This window comes from Corylus avellana, chromosome ca3, assembly GCF_901000735.1.
Source record: "Corylus avellana chromosome ca3, CavTom2PMs-1.0".
Classification (NCBI taxonomy): domain Eukaryota; kingdom Viridiplantae; phylum Streptophyta; class Magnoliopsida; order Fagales; family Betulaceae; genus Corylus; species Corylus avellana.
In genome coordinates, this window is record NC_081543.1 from 15,012,431 (window position 1) to 15,025,505 (window position 13,075).

Sequence of the window (13,075 nt, forward strand, 5' to 3'; positions counted from 1 at the left end):
TCCAATCACCCAAGCAACTCCTTTTGGGTTTTGCCCCCTCCCCTATATGTACATAATCTAATTAATTAGTTCTGCCCCAATGCATCAATGAGTTCTTTCCATCATTATTTTTGTTCCTTAAATAGGAAAAATATCTCTTTGATATTGCAGTTTTACTGATGGATTTGATAGCAGTTGGGTCAAATCAATATCTAAAAGATTTGTAAATGTTTAGCCATATATATATATATATATATATATATATATATATGATTTTTTGCAAAATATGGTGGAAAGAAAAGGAATATACCAAAAGTTTGCTTTATTATGCAGCATTATGAACTTGTACAAGTTATCATCATTTTTTTCTTTTTCTTTTTCTTTTTAACCATACATTTAGCATCATTTGCATTAACAATTATTGGTAATTTAGTAAGTAAACAAAATCATATTCAAAGTGAAAAGGAAAAAGAAAAAGGGAAATGTTAAGCATGGGCAATCTAGATACAATAATGGGCTAACTACATAGGCCAGGTCATGACCTAGCTAATTAATGATAAGTTACAAACCAATTTTGGGGAGGAAAAGAAAAGAAAAAGAAAAAGAAAAAGAAAGCAGTTTACTAAAACGACATGACAGAAAGCTCAAAAGGGATAAAGAAGGTGATCATAATTAAAATACACTAAACATAAGGACTCCAATATTGGATCACACTTCAAAACTTGGAAGCAAAGGAAAACTAGATGATTTGACTTCTTTTTGTTAATTGCAGTGGCACCAACAAACCACAATATATATATTTGATCTCTCTAGCTAGGGTACAATCAATAATATCTTGAATAAATAAGGGGACCATATGACCCACCATCAAAATTCTCCATGATTGTGATCAAGAGATCATCTTATCAGCGCATTGCAGACTTTGCAGTATCCTAAAAATTGGTAGTTATATTTGTATATAATTTTTGTAATAGGACATTTCAACTTTTACCAAAAGCTTATTTGTGATTATGATCAGTCTACTAAAGAACTAAAGTTTAATACCCCTAGCCCTAGAGGTTTGATCATCAAGAAGCAATGGCAAGATGTAGCTCTTCCCTAGTGGTGGACCATTTTTATTGTGCTATTTATTTATTTACTATTTCATTATGAATTTTTTTAGGATTGGCTATTTTTGATATGACTCGCTCGCTAACTAGACATGAATTCAACATAAAATTAGTAGATTAAAGTTAAGGAGTCTGACCCGTTTAATTAAATGAGTCTAATTAAAGTTAATTTATACATTCTTATACTCATGTCTCAATATAAATCAAACCCGACACACGATATAAGAGTTAACAATTTTTGACACCTATGCAAACCCGTCATAAATCAACACAAATTTAGCCTGATTTAACAAAACAAGAAAGAAAAAAAATGCTAGCTTGAACGTAAAATCTCTCTCTCTCTCTCTCTCTCTCTCTTGACATTCCTATTTCTGGATGAGCTAGAAAATGACAAAACTGAAGAACTAGGGTCATCATACTTTCCAAGAGGTTCATTAATATTGTGTCCATCATTGCTTGATATGGCCCAAAATGACCTCAATCATCTTCTCCACTACCAAAAGGCCATTGTCTTGACATCCTACCCATTGTATGATCATGGTGGCATCACCATTGCAGATGGAGGAAAAAGAAAGAAAATGCAACCAACCAATATTTACTAAAACAAAGAGACCGATTCAAACGACATTCAAGAGAAACAAGAAAAGATGTTGAAAAATTAACAGAACTTCCAATTCTTTTTTATTTTTTTTGCAGCCTAGGACAAATGCTTTAATCAAAGCACTTGAATATCTACCTTAGCCATCTGTTGTGTTGATGAGTTTGAGTTCACTTCAGCATCAACACCCTTCTCAAACTCCTCTGCTCGGTAGGTTGAATGAACACCATATAGTACATAGAACAAAGTTATCAAACATGCCCATATAGCAACCCTTTGGAATGCCAGTTTGTTTAATGTTGTCATGAGGAAGACATTAAGGAAGACTGATGTGGCGGCTGGCCATGGCATAAATGGCACCGACCACTCCATGCCTTGTCCTCGACATGGTACCATGTAGTGGAAGATGGCAGTGATGATGATCATGGATCCCGTGAATAACACAAGGTTCCACCATTCTGGCTTGAGCCTCCATGATATGGAGACGCCAAAAGCACAGGATGAGAGGAGGAAGAGGAACAAGGAGGTGTGGATAGGGGGGTTGTGGCTTATGATCACATATTTTCTGTAGATGAGAGCGTTGGCCACAAGGTAGAACACCAAGAGTGTTCCAAAGTTTATCATTTCAATCACTATTTCGAGGCTGGTGAAGAGTGCAATTGTAGCTGTGCAGAGTCCTGCATCACGATGAACAAATATGGTGTGTAAGAATATAAATTAAATGATTAAATTTTGATCTAAATAGTGATTTAATATAGCATAAGAGTAGAAATCCTGAATTCGAATCTGTCTTTATCATTTATCTCTTATTATAATTAAATAGTTCATGTGTTGAACATCACCTATTAAGGAAAAGTGTTAGAATATTAATTAGATAATTAAATTCATCTATTGATATTAGTTTAAGTTTTTGAGGTTTCAGCACTTGGAACAGGAAGATAAATTTATTGGATGCATTAATTGTGGAAAGAAAGTAATTAAATAAATAAAGAAGCTCTTCCATTAGTTTTTATATAATTGGGCATTGTCTTTATTTTCTTCCCCTTAATTAGATGCAGCTATTTAGGTGATTGTAACAGAATTACAAGATTTAGATACGAGTTTGTGGGGTGGACTTTTTTTTTTTTTCTTTTTTCTTTCTTTCTTTCTTTCTTTCTTTCTAAATTCTCAATATTAATAAAGATGGCCTCTGTACTAGTACTGATGTGAATTTTACAAGCAAAACATGGTTTGAGAATATTGAATATTTTATTTTCTTTAGTGTTACTACTATTTCTATTGTTATTTCCTTTTTCTTTTGTGGTCTTGTTCCCCCACTTTCGAAAATGGATAGACCATGAACCAGATAGTGGTAAAAAGATATAAAAAAGGTTATCATAAAACTTAATCCCACTCCCAAATCCCAAAATCCAAAATATTTTTTGCTTAATAAGAAAATATATGGGGTGGGAATTAAGTATCATAAAAGATTTTCCTTGTGATCCATATTACTAAACAATCTAGATTAATTAGTACTTTTTGTGTCTTCTTGTTTGGGATGTATTGGGAGTGTAATTAAAGTTCATGGAGAAGCATGTAATTAGGCATGAAATTAAGATTTAACTAATTACCCAAGAAGAGAGTGGCATTCAATGGGGTGCCTGTTGAAGGATGAACCTTGGCTAACCATGCTGGCACTAGCCGGGCCCTTCCAATAACACAAAGGTACCTAGCTTGACTTAACATGGCAACCAGAAGAGAAGCAACAATTCCCAAGCTTGCGCCTACCCCAACAACATTGCTTGCCCACTTCCATCCAATACCTTGGAAAGCGAATGCAAATGATCCTTGTGTTGGTATCTATAAAACATTAATTGAAGAATTTTGCCTATAAATTAGGATGTGCACCAAGAGGGCTTGAAGTTTGTCTAATATGCTTTGGCCTATATATTCTTTAAGTAAACAAAGTATGTGTTTGAGATATCAAATTTAGATTACTAACCTTAGTGTAGGGAACCATCATACACAAAGACAAGGCCATGAGGCAATATAGTACAGAAACAATGAGAACTGAACCTATAATTCCCACAGGAAGGCTCTTTGAAGGGTTTTGGATCTCTTCTGCCATTGTTGAAACCGAGTCATAGCCAATATAGCTGAAGTAAACCACGGCTGCTCCATCAAGAACACCTCTAACACCACAAGGAGTTAGTCCTCTTGGCTTCACCAAGTTCTTGGCAGTCCCATGGTAGAAGCCAGCAAATATGATAAATCCAAAGAAAACTAGATGAAAGACTGTCATAATAAGGTTCAAGATAGAGCTTTCCTTTGTACTGCAATAACCCCCCAAAAAAAAAAAAAAAAAACCCTCAATCACTATCAAAATCAAAATCCACTGCAACAATAAAAACCATTCCTTGATAGTCCAATAAATAGTTTAGAGGAAATTTCTGTCCATTCAATAATGATTATAATGATGATGATAATAAGTAGCCAGCGACATCAATGATTGTCATACTAACAACAAGAATAATATACTAAATCTGCCATCAATATATATAAATAGAGCTGACATTAAAAAAAAAAAAAAAAAAAAAAAAAAAGCCGAATGGCCACTAACCCATGTCAATGAAAGAAACTTGTGCACCAATTAAGATCAATATAACTTCTCAGGAAAGAAAAGTGAATAATAAACTTATATATGGTAAGAAATCAAATTACCTATGGCATAGACAGAGAGTAAGAAGGATAATAAGAGCGACAGCCGGGAAATCCAACATATCATAACCTTTTGCTAGGCCATCCACTTTGACTCTCCATGTGTCTGAAGAATTTACTCCAAAAGCCCAGGCTAAATAATCAGTAAAAGTTCTTCCCACCGCAGCGTTGGATAATACATATCCCATAAGTATGTTTGCCCCAGCAAAGTAACCCACAAACTCTCCTACATACATGATCATTTCAAGATAAATCGCGAAAAAGGAAGAAAAATTGAAGAATAGGGCAATGAAAGTAGAGAAAGAGTTGTGAGACAGAAATAAACAAATATATATATATATATGCATACCAAAGGTCACTCTAAGGTAGCTGAAGGCACCTCCGGCTACTGGAATTTGAACGGAGAATTCGGTGTAACACAAAGAGGAAAGAAGTGCTGCTATTCCAGCAATGATATATGATAAGAAGACAGAAGGGCCAGAGTTCTGGTTGGCTACACGACCAGTTGTGACAAACACTCCAACACCAAGCATGCCCCCAACACCAAGGGCAATCAAATCATGCCACTTGAGCTTCCTCTTCATGTCTGCTCCAGACCTTTGCCTCACTTGGTTGAGCTCCTGGTCTGGAGTCCAAGTGGCCAACATTCTCTTTCTGAGCCTGTGAGGTGTTTGGTAGAGGGAATAGAGGTAATTGGAGAAGCAAATGGTGTTGGGTGCAGTTCGCATGGTGGTGGTCATGTTTGTGAAAGAATGGAGTGTTTTTGGCTTCCATGAGATATGGGTGGATTGAAGGTTTAAATATGCATTTGATGAGAGGGTATATTGGCTTTAGGGTGAAGGTTTTAAATATACATTTCCGCTGCTTTATGCACTCACAACTTCCACCAGCATCACTAGCAGCTTTTTTATTTTTTTTCCTTTCATCTTGAGAATCCTCTCCAAAGCTATAGCTAGAATGAATTACTGCAATAGATAGTGTTATTTTTTTCCCTTCGTATTGGGTTGTTATTGTATTGTTATTTTACTCATTTAAAAAAAAAAAAAAAAAAGACTCGAATGTATTACTGCAATGAATAGTGTTATTTTTGGTTTTTATTTTGATTATTTAAAAAAAAAAAAAAAAAAAAAAAAGAGAGAGAGAGAGAGAAAGAGAAAAGGTGTAATGCTTGATTCTTTTACTAAAGGTTGATGAGAGAACCCAAGTGGGTGTCCATGGCTTTATCGAGAGTACCTAGTTGTCCTTGTGTGTGTGAGTGTATAGAATGACACTAACACCCTCCTTTTCTCTTTCTTTTATCTCTCCAAAGAACAGCCTTTGAGAACCCCAAGACTCCCAAAGAGGTTCTTCTGTTATAGAAGCATGCACAAAAAAGATAGAAAAAGGCCGAACCATTTTGAAGTGATGAGCTTTGTAAGAGGAATCACTATGTGAAGAAGGGGAGTACTTTGACCTAATCTTTTGGAATTTCACATCTAAAACTTTGAAAAGTTGTGACAAGCATCCAACACTTTGTTAAAGCAACTAATTACATTTCTTCAAATGAGTCTCAAGAATAATTGAACGTGATTCCTCAACAGGAGCACAATTGATCATCACAGTTCCAGCCAATTTTGATATGTGGATGATGCTCTGATTCTATAAAATCTCAAAAAATTTAGAGCAAACACGTGTTAATGCACCGAAGATATAGATTGAGATATATATATATATATATATATCATTTGTTTCATATATATAGTTTTACTATAAATCTGATTCCATCTGACATTGACCAATACAAGAATGATACTCAAGTTAATGGAACCATATCTTTAAAGTTGAATTTAAAAGTGGCTTAAGAAGCCAAACGAGTGGTTTTTGAGTACTCTAAGTTAAATTAATGTACGGGAAAAAGGGAAAAATAATAAGAAATTATAAGGTTGGAGCTTTGAACCTCTATTTATGATCATTTTATTGAAAACTTGTCTGACATCTCATTGTAATATATGCATTCTCTAGAACATATATTATTAAGCTCCTAAAGTATAGTACATATTATTCCAAGTTTCATTAATATATTCCAAGTAAATTAAACTTAATTTTCTGCTGCCATTTCAACGTAATGCAGCACATATATAATATATTGCAGCTAGCTTCTTCAACTTACACAATACTTCTCAACCTTGATCAGCAATCCAACTGACACAATTAAATGGGAGTGAAGAAATTAAATAGGCTTCCCTTTTAATTATAATATACTTTCAAGAAGTCCGATATGTATATATTTATATATATTTATGTACATTCAAAATTATAAACACACATGCATATGCTGACATGCATGCATAGAGACAGATTTATATTTGTGTATAGATATAAGTGCATGTAATGGAGTGTGTCAGTGGTCAAACATATATCGTTCGTTTTTAACATTGAGACAGACCACATACATATGACTTGCTCGCATGGAGAACGTAAGTGGTGGATCCCAACATCATACATGGAGTACTGTAATATTGCGAGCGTGCCATATGTCGACAGAAAAAAAATTAGTAAAAAAATATGCTGTGTTGTCTTTAGCATAGAAGGTTCATAAATTTGCTACATTTTTTTTTTTCTAGTTTATATGTATGATTGGTAAAGAGGATGATTAACTATAGGGAAATCTATCCAGAATCCAAGTTGGTATTTTTGTATATTTTTAAGCATCTCGAATACATATCTTTCACCCTAATAAGTCACCATCTTTTCTTGTAGAGATTTGGGTTACCATATACTTGAATGTTCTCCTTTTTTTAGGTCTATTGGTGGGTATCTATATCCTTTTCAGATAGGCACGACTCTGGTTTCAACCTATCCCCATTAATTCCACAGAGCTTTTCAACAAAAGCATAATGCTTCTCATCTTTAATTAAGTAGTGGAATTTATGTCTCCACCTCCAATAGGGTTTCAAAATATATACTTTACAAGCTGCCCTTAGAAGCTTTATGTAACTTTCGGTAAAAGGAAGAAAATGGCTGGGAATCAGTTGTAGCAGTTAAACGGTTTGATAAAAATAGAGTTTTCTATTAAAATACAAGTGGAAGAAGGTGGTGCACGCACCCTAATTACCACCATGCAAGTTGGAGATAAAGTTCGAACTTAGAATTTGTGTCGCGATACTATGAATTACTATTTATCCTATAGGTTTGAACTTATGAGAAAGAATTAATTTAATTATTTAATTTATTTTATATCACAAACCCAATAATTGTTAGAGAATATTAGGGGATGGATTTAATTTCATTGTAATTGATTGTAATCTCCTACAATCAGATTTGATGATTGATTTTATTGTAATTAGATTTGATGGTAATCAAATTAATTTGATTTGATTATCAAACTTATCTACCTCAATTCTCCTATAAATGTGAGTACCATGTATTGTAAAAAATATCATTTGAATAAGAGCATAATTTAACCTTTTGGGCTTTATCTGTGTACGTAGGTTATAGACCAAACCATGCACGTAAAATTCCTTTAAGAATTTGTCTATTTTACTTTATTTCCCTTTTTATCTTATTTCCGCATTTATTTATGAATTTCTTCAATAATTTGTTAGCTGCCATAAGAGGAAATTAAAGACAGAAAGAAAAAGGTGAAGAGAGAAGTTGATGAAGTAACATATATATACTTAACCCTTCTCATGCACAAACCACCCCCATGCAAGTTGTCTTTCCTTGTGTGATTTAGAAGCACCATTGCCTCGAGTATTGGGTTGAGATTATGTGGTCCAAAACGTCTCGTTCCTCCCATCTCCACGCGTTGCTAAACTTGCAGTGGAAAACTCCGGAAATCATGATTCCATTGGGACATTTTCTGTCAATATATCTACTTGGATGCTCATCCTGTGTGGACAAAAAGTTTGCCTCGTACACCACTTGAGAAGTGTCTGGATTAGTGGTTATCTGAATGCTAATCACGCTTTAATCATGAGTTTCATGAAGCGGATGATCCTAATTTGCTTAGGATCAAAATATTGGATAGTGGAATATATATATATGATTCCAATTGGATTGCCATGGATCACGTTGTTTCCTTTTTTCATTAATGTGAAGTTTTCGCTTTAATATACCACCCATATATATATACCTAGTAAAGTGTATGTACACTACGTACCTTGTGATGGCGGAAAGAAAAATAAGAGATTTGAGATGATTCGGTCTTAGAGTGTCATGCTCCAAACCCACAATGGGCATGAATATAATGCCTATTTTTACAATAATTACTAACCAAGGTCGTGAGACTCAAACAAGTTTGTCAAGAAATTCGATTGATTTGATTTGGCAAGAGCGGTGACCTATTGGTGTGATTCAAAGTTAAGGTAATAACGCATCTCTATTACCATCTCTACTTTCTATAAACATTTCTTTCTTGCTATCTTATTGATAATGTAGCTGAAGGCCAACAAAAATAAGGATAATTGTGGCAAACATAAACTATCTTCGCCGAACCACTTTCAAAAGCATTTGGGAGTGTTTCGCTACCTCTTTTGGCTAATTTAGGGGTGGTTTGACCATCCACTATATATATGTTTTTTTATTGTATATGTGTTGTATATTTTATATTTATTATAGAGGACAAGTGTCGTGCTATTACTGGTGCTGATGTAGCATTTTGTCAGTTTCCGTCAAAATTTCAAACAAAAGTTCGAAGCATGGGAAGTTACTTGTTATTTATGCTTAATTACCATAAGAAGTTTTAAGTTACTTTTTAAACCCTAATGAGCTTATTGTAAATTAGTGCAACTACATGGATTAATTTTGCAATTTTCGTAATTAAATATAATAAGAAAAGCATTTGGAGATTAGAGTGGAATATTTTGTTGTGCTTTTCAATCTGATTGGTAGATAAATTGCACTAAGAGGATGGGAGAAGCAGTAGAAGACTTTTGCTTATGATATTGTGAAGTGGGTCATTCAAATTTCCTTTGACCTCAGTCCTCACCTCTCATTGAGTATCGCCAGTCTATGTTTTCTGATGCCAAAGGAACCTTCATGAGTATGTCATACGTGAAAAGTTGTTTGATTTTATATCTCAAAAGAGTTTAATATAGTAATAGAAAGGTGAAAAAAAAGAAGAAGAGAGAATTAATTGTGCAAGTGAGTCATCTACAAAGAACAAGATGCCCTCTTGGGGAGAGGAGGGATCATGGAGGGATAATCCTAATATAAAGTGCCTGTTAGACTTTTCCTAGGGTGAATAGTTTTCTAGAATTTGGTACTTTACTTCCTATATATATATATATATATATAGATATCCGCTAATATTCTTAATACTCTACATTTGCTCATATTACTTACTAAACTTAAATACATACATATTGTACGCGTTAATTACCTCGTTCGGTTTATATTGTAAAGATGCTGTATGGATGTATATCAAGTTCTATATTGGGTGCATACATAGAAGGTCAAATTGCTTTATATAAATTATCAATTACAAGAGACCCAATTGTGAGTAGTTTTCTTAATTAGGGTATAATGCAAATGTGGCTATCGATTTCTTATGTTGTGACAATGATATCAATGTACTATAGTACAACCCATCAATGAGTTTTACATTGAGTATATGTACTAAGTAAAAGTAGTCTATATAATTACAAGGAATCATAATTATAACTGTGAGACTATACTAATTACCTTATTCAAACTACCACTCAATTTGTAATATACTCTTCCTCTAAAATTTTACAAAATTTAATGGCAATATAATTATATTTTTACACATCTGATATGGAGTCTGATAAACATTTTACACGACATCTGTTGTGCATGATGCATTTTTCCTTGGATTTAACATAAAATGTTAACAAAGTGAGCTAATTAAGTGAAAATGGTAAATAGTTAAAGATGTCAATCATAAACTTTTAAAGTTTGGAGTGAACATTACAAATCGGTTGATAATTAAAGAGGAATAAGTGTAGTTTTTCCATTATAAATATTTGTTTTGGAGTATAATGTAGATGCCACCAGAGCTATATACTAAGATCGTAACACTAACACACAGACACATATGTCATTTGATTGGTTCTTTGTAAGACGTGAATTAGCGAGAAGTATGCTTCTATGATGGAGACAAAGAGGGGATCGATGAGAGGAAAGAGAGAAAGAGCTAGCACTTTATTTATTTATTTATTTTTTCTAATTAATTAGCATTTTATTAACAGGAACTTTATTGGTTTAGCTGTCTTGTGTACAACCTGGTGTACTTGTTTGGGGACCTTGATATTGGTTCCCCATAAGGCTGAGCGTCGGTCGGTAATGTCGGTTTTGGTAGAAAATTTTTATTTTCGCCTTTCGAACCGACAATGTCGGTAAAATCGGTTATTTCACCGACTTATTCTGTCAAATTTTATTTTATTTCGCATTTCGAACCGAATGGCAGTCGGTAAAGTCGGTGTCGGTCGAAAGTCGGTAAAGTCGGTGTCGGTAATGTCTGTATGTGGAAAAGTGGTAAATTTGTCGGTAAAGTGGGTCGAAAGTTGGTCGGTAAAGTCGGTTCGGTTAAAAAACCTCTTCCGCCTACCGAACCGAAAAATTCAGAATAAAAAAAATCATGTCGTCTATTGTCTGCCATCTAGTCAGTAACGGTCGGTGTCGGTCAGAAGTCGGTTAATCGGTAATTTGCTCAGCCCTAGTTCCCTATCCTACTATATATTATATTTAAATTTTGTCCAATACATTCTTATTTATGAAAAAAAAAATAAAAAAATAAAAAATAAAACCTTCTTTATGAAGCTAGCATTGCAATCCATGCATGCATGATACCCACAAATTAAGAGAATGACATTGACATGTATATATATATATATATATATATATATATGATCATAGCTAGCTACCCAAGGTCGCCTCCTCCTTACATTTCCATGCCACTCTTTAAAATCATTAGATCAAAATCATGAACTAAGCTTTACTTTCCATGGGCTAGGTCTTCTCTTCAAGGGATAAGATCCTCCTTTCTAGCACTAGCTAGCTATCTATCACATAGATCTTTTTAGGGTCTCCATAAGCATTCAAGTCAAACTCATTATGGCTAGCTCTCAGTGTGATACCTCAGTTTGTTATTACGAAGATGAATGACCCATATACACAATGACTATGTAGATTAATTATAAAGGCACTCATGAGTATCGAATCTCATATTGGTTCTTTACTAGTTAAGACTCAATCAATTTTATAAGTCTATACTAATTTTACAAATCTCTGAATTTACTAATTAACCATTTTTTTGAATCGTTACACCAGACCAATCATCTATGTTGTGGGGATAGTAAGATTCCCCTCACATGACTCATGTTAGAAGTACTCTACATCAATGAAATTATGACTCATATTATATATATAACCTCATTATATGTTTATTATTTATTAGCAAAAGCCTAAATTCAAGGTTGTAATGGGTAAAGTTGAAGCCAACGGCTCACAACCAATTTTCAAATCTCTTCTTTTTTCTTCTTTGTTAATGAATATAATGATTCCAATGAGTTCGAAGGTCATGGGCTTGATTTATCTTTTGTGACCAAAACAAATATATAAAAGGGAACTGTGCGTTTATGAATGTACCATTAATTTTTCTTCTTGTATTTGTGGTCCAAACTCTGTATATAACATGTACTCTATTTGATTAATTAGAATATGATCGAAGCTCAAGTGGCTACTTATATTTCCTTAAATAACTAACCCTACCCATAATAACGTTAATTAGCACAGTTTCCTATTTTAGGCAAACATTAAAGTTTTTTTTTTTTTTTTTTTTCCGATCCAACACAGTTTCATTTTTTAAAACCATTATAATGCCAATGTATATATATAGTACATTCCTTTTAGTTTTTCATTAATTTCCTTTCTGCATATATATATATATATATATATACATATATCAGTATGTGATCAGCAGCTTAAGATCACAGCCAAATACCATAAGTAAGTGCATCTACCACAAAATAAATAAAAAAAGAAAAGAAATAGAGGTGAAATGAAAATGATGTTTTATTACACTAGAAACGATGAACATATTATAATTCAAAAAGATAAGTTGGAAGCAAGTTTAAGAGCAAACAGGCCAAAAACGACAAGTACAAGACACAAAAAGAACTTATGATCACTATGATAGATTAGCCGTTTGTCCTTCACTAAATTGTTTTAAGTAATCTTAGATGGTCTGCCATTGCTAAGAATAAAACTACTTAAATAAGATTTTAAAATCAATAAGGACCGGGTGTAAATCCGGTCTTTTACGCCCTCTAATAAAAAGCTGTCATGTTAGCGTTTCACACAATAATAAATAATTAGTTTCTCCATACACAATAATCAAAACACTTAAATCTCTAACCTGCCAGAATAGTAGAGTATCACACAAATATGACTGGTGTTATACTATTGTGAGCGTGTTGAATTATTGTCTGTCCCCTTTAACTAATCATCTACTCAACAAGATTAATTTATTTGATCTCTACAAAGGCAATATATGAGGGGATCAAGTGGGGTTAATGGTTTCATTTCACATAAGTCAACCGTGTCACATCAACCACTTAGTTAATAGTTTGATAGTAATCTAGGGCAAAGGTTTAATAGGTGTACCATAGCCACCATGCAAGTTGCCCCAGGGTAGTGGTGATCATGATCATGATCATGAAAGGGGAGAGAAGGAATTGTAAAACAGCCA

At 33.6% G+C, this 13,075-nt stretch overlaps 1 protein-coding gene across 1 annotated transcript; it reads right to left on the reverse strand.

Annotated features, from left to right (window-relative positions):
- Positions 1-1,803: 1,803 nt before the first annotated feature.
- Positions 1,804-5,276, reverse strand: LOC132174160 (cationic amino acid transporter 6, chloroplastic-like). The gene is made up of 6 exons (XM_059585854.1): positions 5,262-5,276; positions 4,733-5,150; positions 4,387-4,609; positions 3,668-3,998; positions 3,297-3,525; positions 1,804-2,363 (listed from the first exon to the last, which is right to left on the reverse strand). The coding sequence occupies exons 1-6, from the start codon at positions 5,274-5,276 to the stop codon at positions 1,804-1,806; spliced, it is 1,776 nt and encodes a 591-aa protein (XP_059441837.1).
- Between the last annotated feature and the right edge of the window lie 7,799 nt (positions 5,277-13,075).

Coding starts and splice junctions, on each gene's coding strand:
- LOC132174160 (XM_059585854.1), bottom strand. Junction 4,610..4,732: donor CTACCTTAGAGTGACCTTTG/GTATGCATATAT, acceptor TCATGTATGTAG/GAGAGTTTGTGGGTTACTTT. Junction 2,364..3,296: donor GAATGCCACTCTCTTCTTGG/GTAATTAGTTAA, acceptor ATCGTGATGCAG/GACTCTGCACAGCTACAATT.